This window comes from Carya illinoinensis, chromosome 10 (genome assembly GCF_018687715.1).
Source record: "Carya illinoinensis cultivar Pawnee chromosome 10, C.illinoinensisPawnee_v1, whole genome shotgun sequence".
NCBI lineage: Eukaryota > Viridiplantae > Streptophyta > Magnoliopsida > Fagales > Juglandaceae > Carya > Carya illinoinensis.
Window position 1 is genome coordinate 36,689,091 of NC_056761.1, and position 26,662 is coordinate 36,715,752.

Consider the following 26,662-nt stretch of genomic DNA (forward strand, 5'->3'; position numbering starts at 1 on the left):
CTCAAGAGAATGCTTTTGCCACCATTAAAGAAAGGTTGTGCTCTGCACCTGTGCTAGCATTACCTGATTTTAACAAAACTTTTGAGATTGAATTTGATGCCTCAGGTATAGGGATTGGAGCTGTTTTGATGCAGGATAGGCGGCCCATAGCCTTCTTCAGTGAAAAGTTAAGTGGGGCCTCACTCAAGTACCCTACTTATGACAAAGAGTTTTATGCTCTTGTTCGTGCATTGGAGACTTGGCAGCACTATCTATGGCCTAGGGAGTTTGTGATCCACACCGATCATGAATCATTGAAGCATCTCAAGGGTCAAGGTAAGTTGAATAAAAGGCATGCTCGTTGGATGGAATACATTGAGACATTTCCATATGTCATCTGTTACAAGCAAGGTAAGGAGAACATTGTTGCTGATGCTTTATCTCGAAGGTATGTACTTCTTACTTCTATGAGTGCTAAGATGCTTGGGTTTGAATATGTGAAAGACCTATATGCCAATGACGCTGACTTCTCTAATGTGTACATGGTATGTGATAAGACGACATTTGGTAAGTTTTACAAGCATGAGGGTTATTTATTTAAAGAAAACAAACTTTGTGTGCCAAGTTGTTCTATGCGTAAATTACTAGTGCGTGAAGCACATGGTGGGGGATTAATGGGACACTTTGGTGTCAAGAAGACTTTGGATATTTTGCATGAACATTTCTTTTGGCCTAAGATGAAGAGAGATGTCACTCGCATTTGTGGCAGATGCATTACATGTAGGAAGGCCAAATCTAAAGTGTTGACACATGGGTTGTATACACCCTTACCCGTTCCTAATGAACCATGGGTCGACATATCTATGGACTTTGTTTTGGGGCTACCTAGGACAAAAAGGAGTAGAGATTCTATTTTTGTAGTTGTGGATAGATTTAGTAAGATGACACATTTCATTCCATGCCATAAAACAGATAATGCCACAAACATAGCTGACTTGTTTTTCAGGGAGATAATGCGACTCCATGGTGTTCCTAGGAGTATTGTTTCTGATAGGGATGTTAAATTTCTTAACTACTTTTGGAAGGTGTTGTGGGGGAAATTGGGTACCAAGCTCTTATTTTCCACTACTTATCATCCGCAGACTGATGGTCTGACTGAAGTAGTTAATAGGACCTTAACTTACCTTTTACGCACTGTTGTTCATAAGAATTTAAAATCTTGGGAGGATTGTTTGCCATTCATAGAGTTTGCATATAATAGGACCATGCATACTACTACTTCATATTCTCCTTTCGAAATTGTTTATGGATTCAATCCACTTACCCCTTTAGATTTGATGCCTTTACCAGTTGATGACAAGAGTAGCTTGGATGGACAAAAGAAGGCGGAGTTGGTGAAGTCACTCCATAAGAGGGTACGACTTCAAATTGCGCAAAAGAATGAAAGGGTTTCTTCCCAAGCCAATAAAGGGCGAAGACGTGTCATCTTTGAACCTGGAAATTGGGTTTGGGTTCACATGCACAAAGAAAGATTCCCAACTCATCGGAGGACTAAGTTGCATCCTCGAGGAGATGGACCTTTCCAAATCCTTGAGACAATTAATGACAATGCCTATAAAGCGGATCTCCCAGGTGAGTATAATGTCTCTGCTACTTTCAATGTTTCTGATCTTTCTCCTTTTGATGTAGGTGAAGATTCGAGGTCGAATCCTTTTGAGGAGAGGGGGAATGATGGGAACCAAGACAGGCCTACTCTTAAAGATCCTTTGCAAATTCCAGATGGACCAATTACAAGATCGAGAGCCAAGAAGATCAAGGAAGCAATTCAAGAATTAGTACAAACCACTTGGGAAGAAGCTAGCAAGAGCCCAACACTCAAGATGAGCTTGAAAGAAGAAGAACCACCTTTGATCCACTTGATCCAAGCTGTGGAAGACTTGACTTAGAAATATGACCTTTAGATATTAAGGTTTTCAATTTGTTTAAAGGATTTTTATTATTAGTTTTGAATAAGTGGGCTTGAGGATGTTTAACCCACATATGTCTTACTTATTTGAACTAGGGTTTAGAAGTACTGTAGCATGACACTGTTCACTAAGGGCATTTTTGAGAAAAAGGGTATCAAATTTTAGTCTAGGGTTTTATCATATTTTGGGGAGGGTATTTAAAGGATGTAACCAGCCATTTCAAGGCAGACATTATTTTATTTCGAATTTTAATTGTGAGTGAGTTTTCTCCTCTTGTTCTTAATTGAACTCTTGAACTTATCAAAGGTAAATCACAACATTTGTGGCGTTTTTCCTCGTAATTTGGGTTCTTGAGACAAGATTTCAACGGCTCTAGATTTTGATATAATCTAGGTTCTTGAAACGAGTTCTCAACGGGTTTAAATTCTCTATCCATAGACTTGAGTTTGGCGTTCTTGGGTAAATTTTCAAATTGATTGTGGGTTCAAGAGATTCTCTTCCTGCGGGATTCTCTTCCTGCGGGTTCATATCAGCCCTAGTAGCCTCTAATCCTCGACTCTCCCAAAAAAACGGAGTCCAAAATTGTTCTTGTGTGACCAGAGTTATATATGCTGAACAATTAAAATATAATATGTTTATATTTATATTTAAAATGATAAATTCTGAATTTTTTATAATTATTTTACAACTTTATTTCATATAGAGGATAGTGAAATAAGAGGATAGTTATGTAATATCAAGATTATTTGAAACGAGTGGTTCAAATACATTAGTTGGTTGTCAAATGTGTTGAAAAAGAGTTGCACGTATGTCATTAAAGTGGGGTAGAATATAGCTAGAAGAATTCTGTTATATACAATCACTTTTACGTACTATTTGTATACTCTACTAATGTGATTAACCAAAATAATTATTTTATATTAACGTGGATTATGCAATTTATTCCAAATTAAATATTTTTACACTTATTACGAGAGGATTTGAACCATCCACTTGCTGTTACTCTTCTTGCTGGTCTTCTCTACTCTTGAGCTGCTGTTCAAAGCTGATGCTATTTTATGAGATTTGGAGTATTATCAAGTTATGATTGTCATGATCAGTTTTCAATACTCCACTAAATAAATGTCATGATATGATTCTGCTGTTGCAGTTTATCTTGATTGTCATATTGTAACCACCATTTTATTCCAATAATCATTTGAATCATACTTGGATCAGTTTATGAAGAGATTCCACAGGCTGAATAATTGAAATTTTCCATCATAAAATTGGCGTAAGTCAGGAGAAAAAACAAAAGGGTTGTGCAACCTCTGACCAATACACTGAACACACACCACTTAAGTGGGAAATAACTCACAATGTGTATAGGCATATATATCACCACTGATGAAACTTATCAATCTTACCCACTGAAAAGCTTTAGAACAATAGTGATGACATTCAGAATCATTAGGGGTAGTCTCAAGAACTGGCAAGCGTGTATGAGCCCGACGACCTGCCCTTTAAGAGATTTTCTCCCACCTACTGAAATTTCTGCCAAGGTCCATCCTCTTCGAGCAAGGAACCTATCCTCGTTCAGTATTGCCAATGCGTTTGCAAAAAGCAGAAAGGCTTCAATCAAAGTCCAGAAACCCATTTTCTGCATGATGAAGGATTCAACATTTCAGATTCAGGATTAAAAAAATAAAAATAAACTTCCAATTCAACATCCAAGTGGAGGAACGCAGCATAGCTAAGAAATCAAATGTCCTTGAACTGGCCCCATATTATCAGGCCCAGGCCATTTGACTCAAAAACTGGTTAAATATGGGGTTTCTTAATCCCTGATGGAGCTAGGTAAGTCTTACACTAATATCTCGCCAAGCAAATGCTGAAAAAGATAAGCTGCATAGACATGTTAAATAAGCCACTGGAGAATGCAAGTTCACCAATGGTGTCTGGCTGGCCACCTGGCATCAGAAGCAGGATGCGTTTTTTGCAAGCTCTACAACTTGCTCTTTCAATGTCGTTTCTCCATATCTTTGCGTTCTCTATAGGTAGGATTACACACCTGTGTTCTGATTGGTAATCTTTTAGAGCACCATCTCAATTAGCCAATCACAGGCTCTGCGATTAGCCTGTTAGATACCAAGCAAGATTAGCTTGGTTTTGATTGAGAGGGACTCTCAACCCATCTCATCTCATCTCAACTTTCACAAATTTTCATATAAAATATAATAAACAATTCAACTTTTTCAAATCTCAAAACAATAATAATATTAAAAAATAATATTCTAATAATATTTTATTTAACTTTCAACTTTCATCTTAACTCATCCCGTCTTATCTCAACTCACTATCCAAAACTAACCAAGAATCCTGTGTGAAGGTATGAACAGTAATCCTCTCCAAATAGAAGGCATTGAAATTTGACTATAGGGTAACTCACAATCTTTTGAAAATATAGAGAAAAATACTATGAAATAAACCTTACGTTAATGCATCCCAAAGCAATAACTTTTCTTTCTCACCATCTGTGAGTACCAAACATTAGGCTGACTCATCCAACTCACTACATACATTTTTGTTCTGAAAACATAGGATAAAGTTCCATCATACAGAGTGTGCAATCCCAAAATGGCATAAAGTTCCATCATACAGAGTGTGCAATCCCAAAATGGCATACTAATTTTAAAACAGGCCAAATCTGTCAACTCAATTTTGTAGCCTGACAAAGCAAAGATCACCACTTACAAGCTATTAATGTAAGGCCCATATATTTTGTTCTTGAAGCACAAACATTATCATTTTCTAGGCAACTTGTGGTTTGAGGACTTCCATTTCAGAAGGTTGACAACCGTCCCATACTAGGGACTGGTGGAGGTGCCATCAGGCGTATAGGCCATCAGTCACAGCGGCATTACATGATTTACAATGATAATCTGGCCAGCGCAACTGCTCTCTCGAGTCTGATTATTATGATGGAAGCATTACGGCAAAATATGTCGAGGCCACTTATGTTTGATGCAACTTCATGACCACCAAGTGATATCCACTAAAATATCTAAAATCATTTCTCACCCCTTTATAGGGTGTGGCTAACAGGAATATTATTTCAACTCCCTACCGGCTTCTAAGAATAATACATTTCAATAGTTCAATAAAAAGCTTAACATTAAGATCTCTGAAATAAGAATACACCACAGCAATAAACACGTCTATTGGCCAATATCCCCATGTTTTCCTATAACCCTACGTTTTTCTTCGTCGGAAACCAGCTAATTCTACCATGAAATCTTCAGATCGACCTTGAACCACTACATCCTATCAGTACAAATAATACCCAGAATGCCGCATAGCTCAAAAAACCCAGATATTCCACTTTTCAATCAAACAAATCGGTGCTTAATACTGCTTATCAAAGCAAAAATGATGAATATTCAGCTAAAAAGTTTTTTTTTTTTTTTTTAAATCATACAAAAACCCATCAAAATATATCCTTCACCGATTGGAAACCTCACCAGTGAAAAGGAGCAACCGGCGAAACAATTGACCGAGAAAACGACGCGTTCCTCCTCAGAAGGCGACTTGACCCCTTGCGCTGATGTCCACAACAGAAAACAGAGAGAAGAAAGGAAGACCCAAGAGGAGAAGGATGCAAGAAAACAGAAAGTCCCCAAATTTCATTGATTTCGGCAGTTGCACTTTTTCATATCCAACGGTTTGGAATGTTCCATTTTACCTAACCGGGAGCTTCTATCCGTTGGATAGAACAATTTGCTATTTCTCTTATATTTATCGTTAAAAACCCGGTGACCCAACCAAAAGGATCCAAATAACGGCCCCCTGCAGAATTTTGTGCAGAACAAGATAGCCCCAGACGGTCAACATGTATAAACCCACCGAGCTTTTCAATTTAAAATGGCGTCTTTTCAGCTACTTCCACCCTCTATTATCTTAGCTTCCTTCAATCGCCAAACACTTCTACACCGTAGAAATTCGAGAGTTGATAAGAATTTTTTTAGTTCTTCACAAATATCAATTAAACATAAAATATTTTTAATTTTTAATTTTTTTATTTAATCATTAATAATTACAAAGTTTTCAAATTTTTAAACAAAATATAGAAAATAATATTACTTTTTCAAATTTTAAAACAAAAATAATATTAAAAAATTACATTCACATAAAATTTTAATTTTATAATATTTTATTTAATTTTCGCTCTTTTTTTTTAAAATTCAATCAAATATCTTAATTTAAATTATTTTACTATTATTTATATTTATATATATATATATATATATATATGTGTGTGTGTGTACTAAAATATTTTTAAGTATTCAAATAGTTCTAACATAAGTTTTACCAAAGACTACTCTTGATCTGACTGGAATTCGACCCAAGGGCAACATATAATAGTGCACTCGACTATGTATGTTGAGGGTAAATATATCATGTCCACGATGTACAGGTCAGTCCACTATAAATAGAAAAGACAACAAACCAAAGCTCAGGAACGAAAATCAAATACGCAAAGGGAGATAATTAAGTGACATAAAACTGACATTTCTCACCAACTCTTAAGGCCTAAATATAAGGGGTGTTCCTACCCAAAGCAAAGGGGATGTGAGAGAGAGAGAGAGAGAGAGAGAGAGAGAGAGAGAGAGAGAGAGAGAGAGAGAGAGAGAGAGAATGATTTCTAGGCGACTCCTGATAGATCACGGAGAGATCTTCAATCTCACTACGAGAAACTCTAGAGATATTATTTTCTCTTGGTAACCCTCATTGCATTGTGAGATATGAGAAACCATGAGATACGAGAAATGCCAACAAGCACCTAACTATATCATGTCCAGGGCTCGCTACCTGTGACCTCCGCAATCTGGGTCTGGCCACCCAGACATACAGCCAAATAGAGCCAACAGGAGCCTTATTGCCAATTCATCACCACCAAAAGTCCAAAAGCTGCAGGAAGAGTAACCATCCAAGTACCAACAATCCCAATAAGGCCACTAGCGGCCACAGCTAGACCCGCCAACATTTTCTATCGTCGGCATGGTGGTCCCAGGCAAAATAGGCTTGGATCATTGTCATCCCTCGCCATCGTTGCAAAAGCTTGCCACAAGAGTTACTCAACACAATGCCATAATGTCCCTAAGAAGATCAACCCAACTGTATGCACCCCCATGGCGTTGCAATGTGGACCACGAGCACAACGTCTGGACCACCAATGTTTTCTGCAGCCACCATGGCATCCCCAGACCCTAGGAGAGCTCAGAGTTATCCCACCATCACTAGGTTCAACCATAAAGACTTCTCTGCACCACGATCCCACACCAACGACATCAAAGCCCACTAAGTCGTCAGCCACCATTGTAACATTCCTCTCTCTATGGCGCATTCAGAAGAACTTCAATGAGGCAGGCAACCTTGCCCACATAGGATGAACTCTAGCAAGCAAGCTAACCCACCAATTGCAATAATCTCACCAATGGCAACCGTGGAAAGTATTGGGCCAACCCTTTCGCTATGGTGGGTAATCCAGACAAAACAACGGAAAACCACCAACTTTGTGGTGGGTGACGAGCACACGACATGCAGGTCTTTGCCCGCCCCGGCGAAACACATGATGACACAATTAACACTTAGGGCTTTGTCCCTCTACCATCAATGTGGAAGACATCCTCTATTTTGCCTAACCAAAATAGTGCACCAAGGAGACTGCCTTTGACCAGCCATCCTTCGAACCGAAACAAGTTGCATTGTTCCTTTCACCACCCTAAAAACCTACTCGATCCTCCTAGGTTTCCACCCAAATCCTTCCAAGCTCATGAAAGATAAACAAGAGACCACTATACACGATAGTGCAATGGACGAACGATGGCTTACAAGCTGAGAGTCACCATGCAAGGCCAATCCACAAGCTCATAAGCCAACGGTAGAAGATAAATAGCCACTATACTTGCAACAAGTCAATAGTGGTCTCCCAAACTAGAACCTGAGCGTGACTCGCCACGAAGAAAATCACCGCCCTTGCCTTCACTCGACACCATCACCATTGCTCGCCCCCAAATAAGTTGATCACCATGGTATGTGCTCGACATATTAGTTTGGTTGGCACCATCACCTCACCCATGACAAGTTGCTTGCATCGTAGTTACGTACTCTCCCATGAAAAGTTGCTCACACAATAAGTTGCATGTTGCACACGTCGCATGCCACCCAAACCACACGCAAGTGGAGTATGAAGTTGGTGAGCATTAACCTGCTAACCCACCTAAAGGCACGCATAGGCATGGCCCCCACTATAAATGCCACCAAACGTGACCAACAATCAGGGCCCATTGGCCAATAGGTCCCACCTCAAAGGTGGCCATAAAATTTCATCTATCATTAGCAAAACCCCAAGGAAATTAATCTGAAAGATATGTGAACGGTGAATTTCGCTCGGTGATACGGTTAGAAAGTCGAATTTGAACTATTTGACTCGAAATTGTACAAGCCTCCAAGAGAGTGAACGAACAAAAAATTACCTAGAGACAAAAATAAGGCACTTTGATCACAGGTCATAATCATCAAAGAGTCTCAATTCATGCAAGCAAAGTAGAGAGCATACCCAAGCCGCAAAAGAACAACCAACAATGGACAATCAAAAGTCAAGCAAAGCAAAAATCGAAAATAGTGGCTAAATTTGAGTTTGTCTCTCTCAAATTTCCTATTTGAGTTTCATTTTTACTAACAAATTTGGTTTTTAGGAATTTCTCTCCATAAAACTAATCAAGATTCTGTGAGGGTCCTAGTGGCTATGGGAACATATTTTGTTGGAAATCACCCATGAAACACCAGCTACAAAGTCCCTCTCGTCACTTGGTATTGCCAACACCTCAAATTTTCATCATTGCCAAAGCATGGCTGCCACAAGTCTCGCCAGTGCACCTCAAGCCTTCACCACACTTTAGCTTGTTTAGTTTTTGGATGAAACCTCTCAGCATGGTTGAGCTACGTCTCTTGCCAAAGTAGCGCACAACCAAGCACATATCCCACCAGGTTCAACCACACTGGACCAGTCAAGTTAGCCTCCCTCAACGTAGTTGAGCACATCTCCCGTTGGGCCTAACCCCACTCGAGCACATCTCCCGTTTGGCCTAACCCCACTCGAGCACACAAATTGCCCCTCAACGTAGTCAAGTATCTCCTTCAGCAAAGTTGAGTTTCACACTCACACTAGTGATCAAAGGAGAGAACACCTCTCCTAAGTGTCCAATCCCTCCTCGCCACCTAGCACGGTTGAGCCATTCTCACATAACGCTCCAAGCCAATCTCCATGCTCGCACCTAGTGCAATCGAGTCATCTCTTATCTAGCTCTCCAAGCCGAGTTTAGCACTCGCATCGACGACCAAAGGAGGAAACAACTTCTTTAAGTATTTCCCTCCTCGCCACCTAGCACAATCGAACACATCTACCTTCTCGCGTCAAAGCTTGGTGTTCTCACACTTGTGCTCGAACATCAACACTAGCACAATGTCTTCTCTAGCCAATGCCAAGTCTTGACACTCGCACCACAATTGTCGACAGCAAGTTACCTCCAGGAATGAGCCTCTGGGCTCCACAATTACCTCGCATGGTTTACATTTGGGAATGAGTCGACAAACTTCAGCCACTTAGCCCAGGTCACAACAAACAAACTCTAACATCAATGCCAAATTGGGAATGTCCATAGAAAATCACCTCAATGGGCGAGAAACCCACTAACGCCATAAAAAAATAAAAATGCTACTATCAATGGAAATACATAGTTTTTGCTAAACGATATAAATAGTTGCATGGAATCATTATAGTGGATTTGCTCTCCAAATGACTTGTAGGCGTACCAAATCATATAAATTCGTGTCTCATTCTTATGTATTATTTTACTATTTGCTACTATGAATGTACATATGAGTATCGTAAAATAGCCCAAATTACCACTGTAAGCTTTAGACCGAATCTTATTGAGGCGCGAACCGACTTCGTGGGCCAGGGATGACTCTTTCTTCCATTTCAAACCTTTTATGCGATTTATTGCATAAACAATGTGGAATTCACAAATTTCTTGTACGATCAATATTTATTTTTTCTTTCTTTTTTACTTTGCCGAGTGCAGGAAAGGGGTAAAGATTTAGGGGAATATGGTGTTTTTAAAAAGCAGTTCGTTAAAATATATATATAAAAAAATGTATTTATTAGTTAAATTTTGGGAAATTTTCAAAAAATGGGTGTATGTACTATGAATGCATGAACCCGCACATGAGGAGGATTGTTGAACCACCCAATATTCTGGCTGAACATCTCACAAATAATATCTGCAGTACTTATTTGAAGCAAACTGGAAATCAGGCATGAGACCTTCATCGTAATAATCGAACGAATGAATATAAAAATTAAAAGCATATCAGGCAGAGCAGCATATGGAAATTAAATCAACTTCTGTCATGAACTATCATAAGGAAAAAAACATTCCAATATTCAAATATTCGTTGTGGTGCCCAATTTGGCAAATGAAACAATTTAAAATAAAAATAAAATAATGAATCAATGAAATAATTTAACTCTACATATGACAAGGATGATGTCTCCCTGCCGAATGATTATTTTGTAATCATGAGTTTCCTCCTTTTGTATCACTATAGCTAACTGCCCTAAAATTTTAGGAGCTTCCCTAGTTTTCCAAAACTTCTGGCAAGGTTCTCACCTGCGCAATTTTCTTCAAATCCCCATTAAAGAAAAAAAAAAAAAAAAATCACTTGAACGAGACTCTGTTAGCAGCTATAGTTTCCATGCTGGGCGAAGAAGCAGCAATTCATTTCAGAAACACTTATCATCAGCCTTTGAGCAATGGTAATCTAATAGTCCAATGAGCCACATGATCTCAAGAAACAAAAATCCTATCTTTGTGCCGCAGCCTTAAGACGTGGTCTATTTATAAGTTGCTCTTGATACTTGTTACACACACAACCAGGTAAAGGGTTTGCATAAAAATTCTCCTCCAGCCTCGGTGAATGTCTTCGTGCTTGTCTAGGATATGGTGCTCCAATCCTGTTGGAATGCAGATTCTTAACCTCTGAAGAAAACTCTTCCCAAGATATTGCTCCCTCATCCAGCTTATTTATCAGTATAACAAAGTTTAATCTGTATATAACACATAACTTTATATATCAGAATACTAATTATTATATGTTGCTACAAAAATAATAGAGTTTGATGAGAATGAAAGCCGAATATTAATGGAAACAAACCTGTCAGGGTTGATAGTCTTTCGAAATCCTTCAAACCTCCTGTGTCCCTGCACTGCCTTGGCCATATTTCCATCATATGTATAAACAAAGACATCGCTCTCAAGTGCCACAATATAATCCAAGGCTGCGAGGCGATTCTGGTATGGTTCTAAGGATTCTAACTCTTCTTCTGTCGCAAGATTTGAATGAGAGAAGACATTAGGGTACTCAGAACGAAAGGCATCCATACTATTGCTGCCGTATGTCTCTCCTGCAACTATATAGATATTTGTAGTGGAAGGGTAACCCATGGCCTTGAGAAAAAGGGCTGCTTCTCTTGGGGACATTGGGCACCCCCCTTGGAGTCGTCGTTCATGGCTATTTATCTCTTTCTCCTTCCAGTGCTTAACATTGTACCTCATAATCTTAAGTTCTTCTGCCTCTTCTGCTGTAAGGTTGTGGCTGCAGCCAGTGAAAGCAAGCATGTCTTTCTCATATCTGCACTCGATTGGTCCTAACTTAGTTGGGAAACTTTGAAGTGTTACAGTAATTAGACGAGTAATAGAGGTCACAAATCATGATACCTTAAATGCAAAGCAATATATGGCTCGTTATTTTTCCTCAATCTATCAACCAAAATCCTCCCAAGATCTTCAATATCTTTTGTGTACCGGAGAGCCTCATAATTGGCGCGGCACCTGAGCTTCTGAATGGAGGAAGCTAGGCCATTGTTGGCCAGTCGAGAATCAGTATGGGTAAATTTTATCACCTTATGTTTCTTCAACAATGAAACCATGTCCTTCCTGTAGTAATTAGCCTGCAGATGAAGCTTCTGAGATACAACTCCCGTAATAGGAAACTGGAGTTGAAAAATATAGATTTTAACTGCACCGTAAAATATTTCCAGACCTTAGACCAGGAAACAGGAGCCTTGAGAAGGGGCTTCACTGCTGCATACTTTGGTGGCAAATGCTCTACTATCTCGATATCATCCTTTAAAGCTTCTATGAAGTGTCTCGAGTCAAAGACATCTTCAAAATCACTGCAAAAGTATTAGATTTACTTGTTTAATAGAGCCCAAGAAAGCAGGAACTAATACGAACATCTATCAGAAACAGACGGGCACTCATAATAATACCTTGGATCAGTCCAAAATGAATCATGATCCAGAGAAGGAAGAACCAGAGTAGCATTCATTATCTTCGCAACAGCAACCATATCACATATCTGATGTCAATGAACTAAGTTAAAAAAAACAACTAAATCGTTAAAAAAACATCTAAATCCATGAGACTGCGAGGAACATTATCCTTATTGGATATGTATGACAAGCTTGATAGTAATTCATACCCCTGTTCTCATCTGATTCAATCCACCATTGGCATGAACAAGAAGATAGCCATTCGTGTTTGAGTCCGTTCCTATGAGAAATTTTAATGGGTAAAAATCAGTACACCCATAAGAAAATTATCAAGTTAGATGCGTGATGGAAAAACTTTGGTGCGTGATAGACACACGTATTTGATTACTGGGTCGAGCAATGCATTGATAAAAGTCTTCACTATTTGGTTTCGTCCATATTTCTGAAGTCTGCAAAACAGGGAAAACCAAATAAATTAATAATAACTAATAAAAAAAGCCATAATAAAAAGAGGACTGATTTTTAAGTCTAAAAAATGCGCCCCTAAAAGTTAAAAAAGTGATTGAAGCCAGAGAAAGAAAAAGCTTCAATCTGTGTAAAGTTGTTCAAACAAAGTAGAATTGCTGACAACATACTCTTGCTTTATAACCAAAGTCAAAGTTACTGTATTGTTATATTGTCCTGAAATATTTAGGCCACAGGGAAGGAATGAACATTTAAAAGGCTAGCAAAACATCATATGAAAGCAACCCATACGGATACAGTTGGATATGCTGGTCATAGCCAACCCACGAAAATTCAAAGCACCTGTTGCCACCCGCCCACCTTCTTGTGAGTCAAAGCAACAACTTGACTATTTTTAATTGCCAAAAAGAAAAGAAAAGTGAGGAGTATACTTAAAACAGAACAGAAAAATAAGGCAATAAAATTATCAACATGAGTTTGATCTTTTTATAATGGGAATTTACGAAGGAAAATAAATAAATTAAAAAAAAAAAAAAGTTTAGAGTGAAAATATTTACTTACAGGCAATCTTTCGAGAGCCCGCTTCGGAATGGAGGCTTGGGTCTCTGTGACTGCGTTTTGAGCCATTGTCGAATCATCTTTGAAGGTCTGTACGATCAAGAGCCCGTTATCAATCCTCTTCCCGCTCAACTCGGCGTGGCTGCTCAGGAACGAGAACTTAACGAACACCGATACGACCGCCATCAGCATCAGCAACCCGAAGATCTTACGGCCTTTGTTCTTCCCGGATCTCAATGACCGCACCATCACGGCCATCCAGAGGAGCACATTCTCAATGCGGAGCAGCCAAGCGTCGGGCAAAGAGAATAACGCCCGCGAGCGAAGCAGGAGATACCTTATCACGGGGTGGTGGAAATAATATTGGTGGTGGTGGAGCATGTGGGACCCACAGTTGTAGCCGTTGGAACAGTGGTCGTCGTGGTCGTGTACGTGGTCGGGGAAGTTGGAGAATTTCTCGGCGTCCATGAAGAGGTCCGCCAGTACTCGTCGCCTGGTAGTGGTGGGCCCCCCGGCGGGGGGTAGTGGGCTACCGTTGCAGGAGTTGCTCAGAACGGCACCGGACGACGACATGGCCGGACCAGTTCGAACATCAAAACTCAAAAGAAAGAAGAAAAAAGCTAATGCGGAAAAGGAGATGTAGAAAGAAAGAGAGAGAAAAGAGAGATAAAAAAGAAGAAGAGAAAGAAGGGTTTTTGGCAGTTAGGGAGGGAGAGAAGAAGAGAAAGAGATGGAACCGTCGGCTGGATTGTGGGGGCCTCCGTATTGTAAGGCCAATGGAGAGGCTTTGATTGATCGTTCTATTTCTGTTTCGTAGGAGAGCTTTTATGTACAGAGACAGACCTCCCTCCTTCTGTCTTCCTGCGTGTAGAAGTCTATAATAGTCGTGACTCGTGAGTCGCGAGACCTCGAGAGACCAGGGATTGCGTGGTTCATTCCGGCTTTTTATGATTTATCGAAACAATTTTTATTTTTTTTTTTAAGTTAGGATTTATCAAAACCTGTGCTACTCATTATTTTTAATTATTAAATTTTTAATTTTATTTTTCTTAAACTAATGAAATTATCACATTCATCATTCATTCACTACATGTTTAAATAATAAAAATAAATTAAAAAAAATTATATATGATATATAGTATGAAAATGATTAATATTTTTTTTTAGTAAAACGACGCAATGACGTGATGCTTCAAAATGATAATAATTTATTTTTAAAATTATTTTTTTCAGATAATTATCTTCTAATCACACATGACATGCATGCATGTACTCTTATGTGATGGACATGACATGAAAGTCTGATTCATAACATAATTATCTTGTGTTTATCAATGAAAACTTGTGTACATCATAAATAATGTGTGATTAGGAGACTTAAGGGGCACGAGAATTTCATAGTCCACAAAGTATAAAAGTTCCAGGCAACCACGTGTTTTCTTTTCTTAGATTCACTTCTTAAGTGATTAGATCGGCTCAATCTTAAATCATTTTGGTTGTTTATATAGAATAAGAGTCCTTCTATTTGTAAATTAGTGTAAAGAATATACCATTATATCATTGATTCAATAATAAAAAATTGTATATACCACTCAAGTAAGTTTACGTACAGTTCCCAAATAGAAACTACTTATGTAAGTTCATACAGTTATGTTTTAAAAAAATTTAAAATTATAATAATATCGTTTTTAAAATAATATTTTTTCTTCTTTTATCACCATTCATCAACATGCAATCTTTCATTTAAGACTGTAAATAAAATTTCTCATATCATAAATAATGTATGATTACGGAAGTTCAAAGAAGTGATTGCCTAAGGACTTTCCATGAAGTATAAAAATTCTATACAATCAAGTATTTTGTTTTATTTTTCTTATACAATCCACTTCTTAGGGAAGAGGTCAAGCGATTAGAACTACTCAATCTTAAATCATTTTGGTTGTTTATGCAGAAGAGTCATTCTATTTTATAAAAACTTGTGTATATCATAGATAATGTATGATTACAAAGTGGTTGCGTGAGGATTTCAGAGTCCATTGAAGCATGAAAGTTGAAAGTTCCATACAACCACATGTTTTGTTTTCTTTTTCTTATGTTCACTTCTTAATTAGCGAAGAGATTACTATAAGTGATTAGAACCTAATTGCTCAATCTCAAATTGTTTTGGTTGTTTTTGCGGAAGAGTCATCATATTCATAAGCTAGTGCGGATAACACATCATCTATATCCTTGATTTAAATTTATAAATTATTTTATGAATTAAATTCTGTCACATCAACTGTATAATACAATATATTTTTTATCAGAAATTTTATGTGCAGTTACTTTTGTGTACTTTTTTGTGCACTCCATTGATGTAATTAGTTGTATATTAAAAAAAATTGATGCAGTCAATTACATCAATAAAGTGCGCAGAGAGTACGCAAAATTGATTGTATGTAACACTACTCTTTGTAATTCTTATATTTTTTTTTTTCTTTTTGAGGTGTTAAAATATAAATTCACTAATTCATTAAAATTCATTTTTTCTTAGTAATGATTTAATCTATTGATAAATTGTGTAATTTAATATCACATCACGTAAACGTCCTCCTTAATTTTATGAGTATTATCAACCACCAAATTCACTTAATTTCTTTCCAAATGAATGACATCTCAACTATATATCGAACGCTTATCTTAAAAAGATGTAAAAGATATATATAAAAAAAGATGTTAATAATCTCATTAATAATCTATTATGGTAAGATAATCTAACAACGCACGAATCAAAATCCACGACTCTTTTATCTCATGACCTGATGGCATATAGCTCAAAACTTGGGTTCGAACCCTTAATTCTTATATAAAAATAAATAATAAAATAATAAAATAAAATAGAAATTTTCACATTGATATTTTTATGATAAATATAATATTACTTATTCATACACAATAATTAAAAAAACAAAAAACTATACTTAGCAGTCATACATCACACACCTGTTTTTATTTTTTAACTTTTTATTTTTTTTCCCTTAGCAGATATGTGGTGTGGGGTTACTGCATAGAATAATTCTAATTAATAAACATAAACCAAGAAGAGAAAGAATTGGCTGATCAGTACCATATATTGATCATATCATGCAATTTATTAAATTACAATGCCTTAGTTGTAAAGAAGCACGACAGTTACAAATCTTTAATCTATTCTATATACACTAAATTATATTTTCAGTTCTAGGATATATAAGACTCATGCATTATATTTAAAAAAATTAAATTAATTTGGGACCTAAATGAAAAAAATATTTTTTAATAAGAAATTCCATAATTTTTATAAAAAGAAAACATGCAAGACTTTAACACTATGTCTGAAAAGAAAATGCTCTAACCATAAAGGGATTATACAAAATATAATTTTACAAACTAATATGACTTAATGTGGTTTATCAGATTGTAAAATTATTTTTATTATAAAATAAATCTAACAGATCATATAAAATTACGTTAATTTATAAAATTATTTTATATAATTTTTTTTGAAAGATAAGACAACTCTATCTAAAATCCTCCACATTTCAAACACTTATAAAAGTCATTTCTCATGAGAAAAACATCTTTTTAACTGCAAATATAATTTTTATAAAAGTCATTTCTCATTATAGACAGACACAAGTAGAGACGGATATGATTTCGGAATACAGAAGTTTTGTAGTGAATTCTCCTTAGAATAATGCTAGATCCCCCGTTGGTGATTAAAAAAAAAATTATTAAATATTATTAGAAATTTTTTATTTTTTTAATATCTAAAAATATTAAAAAATGATGTGAAATATATATATATATATATTGGAAAATTCTATGTGCAGTCATTTTTGCGGACTCCTTTGTACACTCCAGTGATATGATTGATTGTGTATTAAAAAAAAATTAATCTAACCAATCATATCAATGGAGTGCGCAGGGAGTACACAAAAATGACTGTATGTAACATTACTCATATATATTTTATAAGCCTAGCAAGCACCAGCGGTTGCTCAGCAGGCTCCTTCTCCTTAACCCATACCCGGAATGACTTCGATCCTCATGTTCGCAAAATCACGTGCTGTCGTTTTCGTCGTTGCTGACTTGTGTTTTTTACTTATTTTTGGATTTGAGACATTCCAGTTTCAGGAAATCCAAAATATAATTTTACAAACTAATATGATTTAATGTGATTTATCAGATTGTAAAATTTTTTTTATTATACAATAAATCTAACAGATCAAATAAAATTACGTCAATTTATAAAATTATTTTATATAATTTCTTTTTGAAATATAGGACAACTCTATCTAAAATCCTTCGTGTTTCAAACGCTTATAAGGATCATTTGTCATGGGAAAAACAGCATTTTAACTGCAAATATAATTTTTATAAAAGTCATTTCTCGTTATAGACAGACACAAGTAGAGACGGATATGGTTTCGGGGCACAGAAACTTTGGAGTGAATTCTTCTTAGAATAATGTTAGATCTCCCGTTGGTGATTAAGAAAAAATTATTTAATATTATTATAAATTATTTGTTTTTTTTAAATATTTTAAAATATTAAAAAATGATGTGAAAACAAAAAAACAAAAAAAAAAAAAAAAATTATTTTATAAGCCTAGCGAGCCCCAGCGGTTGCTTAGCAGGCTCCTTCTCCTTAACCCATACCCGGAATGACTTCGATCCTCGTGTTCGCAAAATCACGTGCTGTCGTTTTCGTCGTAGCTGACTTGTGTTTTTTACTTTTTTTTGGTTTGGTTTTACATTGGATTTGGGACATTCCAGTTTCAGGAAATCCAAAACACGACAGGTGGCACTATCCCAGGAGCCGCATATGTCCTTATGACGACCCAAGATTGTCTTCTTGTCTCACTCAGCTCTGTACCCGCCTAAATTGCCCATCCTCTTTAAACTAGCCGTTACATCTGATGATGACCTTTTCCCCGCTTCCTAACCGTTGGATCGTATTTCAATCACGATGCTAACATCCCTAATATTATTTTTCTAATATTATATTTTGATGGGACTATTTACTTGTACAAAAGAAGGATTAATCATTATGTCGTGCCGTCCTACATCGGCATGGGAATTAAGCTGTACGACAAACGTTACTTATAATTCCTTATGTAAAATAATGTTATTTTTATAATTTATTTTATAAAATATTCTTTATTTAATCTATAGTTTTATAAGTGATTATAAAAATGATTATATATGTCTTTTATTATTTTGTAGATGTAACTCTCATGATTGTTATATGTTTATATTAAATTAATTTTAGAAACTTTACGTGGAGAATGTAAATAGAAAAATCACAAACTTCTTCACAAACATTTCCTATAAAAGAAATGATTTGTATAAGTTTCGAATAAATAAGTTTTATATGAACTTTTGTGAAAAAGTGAAAAAAACTATTTTTTAGTAGTAGAACTTATTTTTTTATAAAATTCTTCTATAAAACTTGTCTATTTAAAAATTATATCTGACATTACTCTTTCTTATAAATTATAATGTAGATCAAGTATAGATATACATATTTAATATCATAACTAAGAGCAATACCAAGTATAAGTCTTACATTTATAAATTTCATACAAACTCTTTATAAAAAAGTAGATCCTACTAAAAAAAGAAAATTATGCATTTTTTGAATGTGATTTACGTTTTTACAAAATTCTACGTGAAACTTATTTATTTAAAATTTATATAAATCATTTCTCATGAATTTATTACTTAGCACTATATATATATATAAAAGAAATGGAATGATCAAGATGTTTCTTTTGCCAATCAGATCCCCGGAAAGCTAGGACATTCCTAGTGGTGGAGCCACGATTAATCAATCATATCATAGGAGGGTTAAAAATGACATAGTTTACAGTGTTGAAGGAGAGATGCCAATGGAGCTAGAGTCAAATCTCTGAATTACATGGGAATGGAGTTGGGGAGTTATCTGGACAATGGGTCTCAACTAAGCAAGTTGTAGCTAGACCTTCCATGACATGTCAACGCTTGAAAAGCCATCAAGGTGGTTGAATTGAACCGTCTTTTTTTATGTCTAATAAGAAGGCCGTGGCATATATATATAGACAGCAAAGACTAAATAACCTTAATTTAGGACTCTGACAACTATTTATTTTTGTTGGATCTCTTAACCACCCTCCAACTAATGACTTATTCTGTTTTGTTTGTTTCCATATATTTGGTGCAATATATCTTCGTGACCACCACAGCCTAAAGGAGCTTCTCTGTGATAGCAACAATCTACCGGCGGATCCATGCAGCTGCGGCCAGTTGGAGTGATGCCAGCTTGATGTTGAGGTCAGTGGTTTAAGATTCTAATGGTGCTCTGGAAACCGCGTGGGCCCCCTCAGTTTGGAGATCTAGAGATTAGCTTAGATGCAGACAACCCTGGAAGATATCTATCTGCTACCATGGCACTGCATGGTCATCCTGTGCCAGACCAGTCCAGCTCCAAACATTTTTTTTTTAATTTTTTTTAAAGAGGACAACACTGTAATTTTATTAATCCCTCAGAAAAATATTAGGGTAATATTTCAAAACAGTAACGAGGCGACAAGTCCAAACAACCAATATGGTAAATACCAAAAAAAACAACCAAAACAGTAATATAAACTCTATTCTGTATCAGCCAAAATTCATTTGTACGTCAAGCTCCAAGGATGATTTGCACTAGTGAAATCTAATTAAGCAAGCAATGTTATATGGTTTGGTTCGTATGTTGCGTATATAGGGTTTAGGTTCCTACAAGCTAGGTACATAAGTTACGTATTTAAAATAAGAGCATTTCAATAAGTTATTATCTGAACCTGAAAATTCAATAACATATAGATAAACGTATGAAAAGAGCTATACAAGATATTAGGAGTGCTACCCGCACTCTCAAAACCAGGGTGCCCACTTCCCATACCCTGCCCTGCCCTTGCAGGGGGTGGGTTTGCCCCCACAGGGATCCGGCCCTGTGCCCTGAGGGCGGGGGTCCCCCCCTTTGGGTGCGATGGAGTAAATTTGGACCATTGGTCCATCCACCCCTCATCAAGCCCAAATGGGGCCCATGGCCCATGTTGTGAAAAACACAATGAGTGAAAGTAAACACAAGTAAATAAATCACACATTACAAAATTTAAGTGATTTGATAATGTGCCTATGTTCATAGAACTGCAGAGGATTTTATTATACCGAATGTAGAGCGAACTTTGGGGCAAAATCTCACTGTTTAGAATACTTGGAACTTTTTTGCATTATTTATCCAATCGGAGTGTAGAGTGCGCGCCTTGAGAAAACTCTCTATTCCAGTTTCACTTGAGCTAGTGTTAAGCAAATTTTCAACCAGTCACTTTTTCCGATTGCAAATAGTGCCAAAAATTATCAACCCAAGCTGAAACGATCACATCCCAAGCCTAATTGAAAATCCGCAAAAAAAACTATAATGCATCATTGTTGGATCAGGTCATCAAATCAAGCTGACACATTATTAAACTAGGCTCTACAAACCCAACAGCCCATTGGGCCCAAAACCTCTTTCTGGGTTATTTTGAAGCCATATTTAAAAAAAATTGTCTAGAAACAAAATAAAAAATAAAAACTATATTTTACATATAACATAAAATGAAATAACTGTTTAATTTAAGTATTTTAAGATATTACAATAATACAAATTAATATAAAGTTATTACAAATTAATATAAAAATATTATAAATTGTCAAATAGTTTAAGTGAATAATATTACAAGATGACTTTGAGTCATGAGATTAGAATTTGGGGGGTAGTGGGCAAGTGCCATTTTGAGATTATAAAACATGAAATATTAATAGGAAAACAAATTAGAATCACAATCAATATATACATATGTAAAAAAGTTCAAAATATAAAACTACAAGTACAAACCAAGTGAGACTACCAAGGATTGCAGATTAGATCATGGGGAATTTGGGATTAGGGTTGGGCAAGTGAGGGTGTGAGACTATAAAATTACTTGAAAAAAAAAAAAGAAAAAAAAAATCATAAATACAAACATTATATAGATATGTGAAAAAGTTAAAAAATCAAAGTTACAAACCAAGATGAGATTGAGATTAAGATGAGATCTTTGGGATTGGACATGTGACAATGAGACTATAAAAACTAAAAAAAAAAAAAAATACAAGAAAACCAATTAGAATTATAAACATTATGTATATACTACGAATAAATAAGAGAATCATTCTACAAAATAATGGTAATGGTGGATCGAATTACGAAATCATATTGTGGTCAATGTAAACGTAAAGGTATTTGTCGAAGTTGTCTCTATATCAATTAAATTTAAGTAATAAGTAATAACACAATATATTTTAGGCAAAAGTAATATTATAGCAATATTATTGGTAAGAGCGATTACTGGATGTAGGCTAATCACCACTTGTCTCCTCGTCAGTCTTCACAAAGTCTACTACATCTGAAATATGACCTAGTTTCCTTTTGATTCAATTTTGAGTACAAATCAATACATCAATAGTGGTAGGAAATAATGAACTCTATAAATGATCCAATTCCAATATACGACCTATGGTATTAAAGGCTAACTCTGAGACTACAGTGGTAATAAGAATGACCAAAATATTGTGGGTTATCTCTCAAAGGATGAGATACTTGACGACATTGACCTTCCACCAAGATAAGATATCAAATCCATGTGTAAATGGGTGCATCTCCACTGCAAAGTATATATCCAACTCCGACTATGTGTCTAAAGGCTGAAAAAGCTATTCAACCTACCCTAACCTCTCACCCCATCCTAAACTACGGTTTTTCCCCATCCCGACTTTAGAAGGAGGTGATATAGTATGTGTTGGTGTCGGAATATTATCATCTCTGAATACAGAAAACTTATTAAGCAAGCTTTTAATGGTTTTTCGTACCCTTACTGCAATATTATGATTCACCCATGACTTCCTATTCGCCAATGTCAATCCATACACCATGCCATCAATTTTGTGTATTGGAGATTGTAATATTCCCTTCTTAATTGTATTTTTATTGAATTATTTTTTAAAAAATTATTATAACTATTAGTTTCCTTGTTTTAAATTAATGGTGATTTTCGCAGTATTATTTTATGATTTTTAAGTTGTGAAATTATTTTAATATGTTTTCTTGTTATTTATTATTTTTTTGTATTTAAATTACTTTTTCATTTAAATTAGTTTATTTTTGGGCTTTAAAATTATTGTGTTGTTGGATTTTATTATTTTATTTTAATTAATCACTGTGTTTGAATTATTTTATTTAACTTGCTGTTTTAAAAATAATTTTTGTTAGATCAGTTTTATGACCCAAGTTGTGAGGTTTGGATCTCATTTATTTAATTTCTTTTTTCTTTTTCCCTTTTTCTTTTTCACCTCTTTTTCTTCTTTATTTTTCTTCTTTCTTTTTCGCCTCCCCTATTTCTCTCCCGCACAGGAGCCTTTCTCTTCCCTCTCCCCCGTCGTTTTCTTCAAGCCTCCACAGCGCTATCGTGTGCCACCTGTGTACCTCACCACCCCTCCCATCTCCTTCCCCTCTTGCCGGCGACCCTCCCCCTCCATTTTCAGGCCATCTTGAGCTATCATTAGCCTCCATGCGCACCACCAAGCCACAGTCTTTTTTTCTTCTAGCTCTGCCATGCGCCGCCCATAGTCGTGGCTGTTGCTCCCATTTTCTTTCCCATCAACCGGCGACCTCACTCCTCTATTTTCAGCCCTCCAAATGCGGCCCAGCTCCTCCATGCACTGCTTCAAGCCACTTGGTCTTAGCCTCCCCGCGCCTCCGTTGGCCATCATTTCTTCATCACTTTATCATCGGCCCTCTAGCATTCCAAACCAACCATCCCCAGCCCCGATTCTCCACCGGTGAAACTCAACTATCCCACTTTCCGTTTTAAGATTTTTGGCCATCAACCATCGTTTGTGCCGCCACCCACGACAAATCACCACTTCCATTAGCTTCACCAATACCTCTAAGCTCTACCCTAGTTTTCCCTAGTCTTCGTTTGTCCTTATTCAAATTTGGGTATTTTATGACCCACGACCATAGTGCATTTTTCACTGTGACTTTGCCTTTCCGCAAATTTTTGCAGCTCATTAATCATTTGGAAGTTATTTTATAGCGCTGTAAGTATTTTCCAAATGACATTTAAGATTTAAATATATTTTTACATTAACAATACTTGTGATTGGTTGATTGTGCCGGACTGAGTCTGAGGAGTATGGAGGTCGGTTGGATTGGAGGACGGGGGTGTGTATATGATTGATTGATATTGGAAATTGCTGCTGTTGGATATTTATGTATCTTGTCGTATACATTGCATAGTGCACGCATGCTCATGTTTGCAAAATGAAAACTAGGTTTTCGCATAATGGCATGCATGTTCATGTGTATATTTGATAACTAGGTTTTTATGTAAGAAATGATTTTGGATGTGGTTGAAATGAACGGATTAAACGGTTTGAGAGAGAGTTATTGTAGGGATGGTAGTAAGCAGGGACAGTGGTAGAGTCTCGCTTGCAATTCCCGCCTTCGGTGCACGCGGTAAGGGTGGTGGTAGAATACTGCCTACGGTGCACACAATAGGGATGGTGGTAAAGTCTTGCCTATGATTCCCACCTACAATGTTCTGATAGATTGAAAGAGAGGTAAAAGGAACTATAGGGATGGTGGTAGAATCTCGCCTGTGATCCCTGCCTACGGTGCATGCGGTAGGAATGGTGGTAAGCAGGGACGGTGGTAGAGTCCAGCCTGTGTTCCTGCCTACAGTGCTATGATAGTTGGTTATTGGGCCATTTTTTGAAAAAATGACGAGATTTGATGTTAGGCAATTTTATGAAAAAATGACAGTTATTTTAATGGACTAGATATGTTTTGAGCTAAAATGAGATTTTGGCGTGTGTTGAAAAATAATCATTTTCAGATAAAATGATTTTCGGGGCTTATGCATATGACATCATGATCATTCATATTGTTATTGTTTGAATGTATTTTTATCTTATGGACTGTTTGGATTATTAGTTGCCTGCAGTACCGTAGATTTTGGTGCAGGTGAGGAGGCCAAGTCTGAGGAAGCAGCTCTGTTGAAGGAGTGATTGGGGATCATTCTCTCATGGGTTGAGTTTTATTTCCCTCTTTTGGTTATTGATTTTGGTTTGTATTATATTTATATTGGTGAATTTGTAATATTTTTGGTACACTTGTTTTTAAGCGAATTTGTATTTAAGCAAATTCTAGCACTTAGTTGACTGACTTTACTTATCCTCTGTGTTCTTTTTGTTGTACATTTTATGTTTCTGTACACACTGGACACTTGGCGATAGGATATATAACCCGTGTTGTCATTATCCCGACGCCTCAATTTCCACGTATCCATACGTGGGAGTTGGGGGCGTCACAGAGGCCAAGAACAATAGCCACATATAAGAAAATGTTTAACCTAGGGCTTAGCAAAAATCCAACTCTGCTCTGACTTTGACAAAATGGAGTCGGAGTCAGATTTTTTTTTTAAAATTTTTCAGTTGGAGTTGGAGTTGGAGGTGTCGTTGCACCAACTCCGACTTTATGCTTCAACTTCGACTCCAAATCAGACTCCGATATAGTACATATGTTATAAAAATATGTATTTTTATATATATTAATCATATATACTAGTATAGTTATATAAACAGAACTTTTTAAACTCAATAATTTACTAGTTCGGGCTAATTATTATATAATAATACACTTATACTATAATATAAATAAACTAATGATAGTTAAGTAAATATAAACATCATAGTATTAGTTCTATACATAATCAAGTATAGAAATAAGCTAGACACTAGTATTTAAATAAATCTAGTATAATAAGTTAATAGCATATATACTAATTTACTAAAATATAATAAAATGTAATTAGACACTAGAAATAAGTCTAGTGTAGAATTAAGTTACAAATAAGTTAGATAGTAATATAATGACATGTAATACTGTAGTATAATAAAATGTAATTAGACACTTCAAATAATATATAATACCATAGTATGATAATATGTAATTAGACACTATAGTATAAGCCTAATACAAAAACAAGTTAGATATTAATATAAAAGTAACTTAGCATTGAATGATTTAGTTATAGTTTTTCCTTTTTTGAAAAAATGAAATTTGAAAGCCCACAAAAAAATTCTTTTTCAAAAATGGGTTGAATATGAAACTAAAAAAAATCTCAAAGTCGAAAGTCCAATTTTGACTCCAATCCGACTTCGCTCAGATAAGTCGAAGTTCAGATTTGAACTCCAACAAAGTCGAAGCTGGATTTAGGGGTATCCAACTTCAACTAAGTCGGTGCTCACCCCTAGTTTAACCTATTCAAATTCCCCCAATACTTGTCATACTTAATCCACATGCTCATTTCCATTTCCCCGTAGACTAGTTTGGTCAGTCTCGCACATTTCATCTAAGTTTTCTTTCACCTAACATACTTACTAACAAAATTCATTGGATGTAACGTACAAAAAATCGGAAATGGTGATTGTGACTTTGTTCAAAAGCCTAAAAAATTCTACAAAAATCCCAACAACCACCCAATCATCATCACTAGGCTTGCCCAATCCCCCCTCATCCTTAAAATAGTTGACATATTGTATATTATCCTCACCCAAGAATTTAAAAGCATTTTAAACTCCTACGCCATCTAGAACATAAAAAAGGTTAGGTTTCATCTTGTAGGAACATCAATATACAACTCCCTTTTTGCATTCAATACCCATAGTCCTTTCAGCAATCTTGAATTTATCAAGCCGTACCTGTGAAGATCTCACAAACCTCACCATAGTTCTAACCCTCAATCACAATAAGATTTCGAATATGTGCAGCATATCTCATAAGTAAATACTCTCCACCCATGATTGTCTTATTGTCCCCTTTAAGCTTATTCTTTAGATACACTAAAGCGGTATCATTAGAAGAATATTCTCAACCATTACTTTCACAACTCGCTCTAACCCTCACTCATTTATTGTGGCATTCAAGACCTTTCCAATAGTCACACCATTGTGATTGGAAATTTGAAAAAACTTGAGAATTTTTTTGTTTAATTGCTAATCACAATCTACAGAATGTATCGTCAAAGATAGATAATTAAAATTTTGGACCGATATCCATATATTAGTCTTGAGGCAAACTCTTTGACCCCTCAATTGGTTTCTCAATAGTTCTCTATGTACACCATATAGTTTCATAATATCTTTCACCACCATGTGGCGAAAATGAATGTCAAACCTAGGTTCTAAGT

The 26,662-nt window shown here is 36.0% G+C and overlaps 2 protein-coding genes across 2 annotated transcripts; both read right to left on the reverse strand.

The window, feature by feature from the left end:
- Positions 1-3,112: 3,112 nt before the first annotated feature.
- On the reverse strand, positions 3,113-5,843 carry LOC122278168 (immediate early response 3-interacting protein 1-like). Its single transcript, XM_043088275.1, has 2 exons — positions 5,447-5,843; positions 3,113-3,585 (listed from the first exon to the last, which is right to left on the reverse strand). Exon 2 carries the CDS (start codon positions 3,580-3,582, stop codon positions 3,349-3,351), a length of 234 nt encoding a protein of 77 aa, XP_042944209.1. The 5' UTR covers positions 3,583-3,585; positions 5,447-5,843; the 3' UTR covers positions 3,113-3,348.
- A 4,540-nt stretch (positions 5,844-10,383) lies between these two features.
- On the reverse strand, positions 10,384-14,235 carry LOC122278320 (O-fucosyltransferase 19-like). The gene is made up of 8 exons (XM_043088509.1): positions 13,351-14,235; positions 12,701-12,773; positions 12,534-12,604; positions 12,322-12,410; positions 12,093-12,225; positions 11,768-12,000; positions 11,205-11,681; positions 10,384-11,097 (listed from the first exon to the last, which is right to left on the reverse strand). The coding sequence occupies exons 1-8, from the start codon at positions 13,918-13,920 to the stop codon at positions 10,854-10,856; spliced, it is 1,890 nt and encodes a 629-aa protein (XP_042944443.1). The 5' UTR covers positions 13,921-14,235; the 3' UTR covers positions 10,384-10,853.
- Between the last annotated feature and the right edge of the window lie 12,427 nt (positions 14,236-26,662).

Excerpts from the sequence above, each read along its gene's own strand:
- LOC122278168 (XM_043088275.1), bottom strand. The coding sequence starts at position 3,582 with ATGGGTTTCTGGACTTTGATTGAAGCCTTTCTGCTTTTTGCAAACGCA.
- LOC122278320 (XM_043088509.1), bottom strand. The coding sequence starts at position 13,920 with ATGTCGTCGTCCGGTGCCGTTCTGAGCAACTCCTGCAACGGTAGCCCA. Across the intron at positions 12,774-13,350 it reads GGGCTCTCGAAAGATTGCCT|ACTTCAGAAATATGGACGAA; the intron begins GTAAGTAAATAT and ends CCTGTTTTGCAG. Across the intron at positions 12,411-12,533 it reads TGAATCAGATGAGAACAGGG|ATATGTGATATGGTTGCTGT; the intron begins GTATGAATTACT and ends CATTGACATCAG.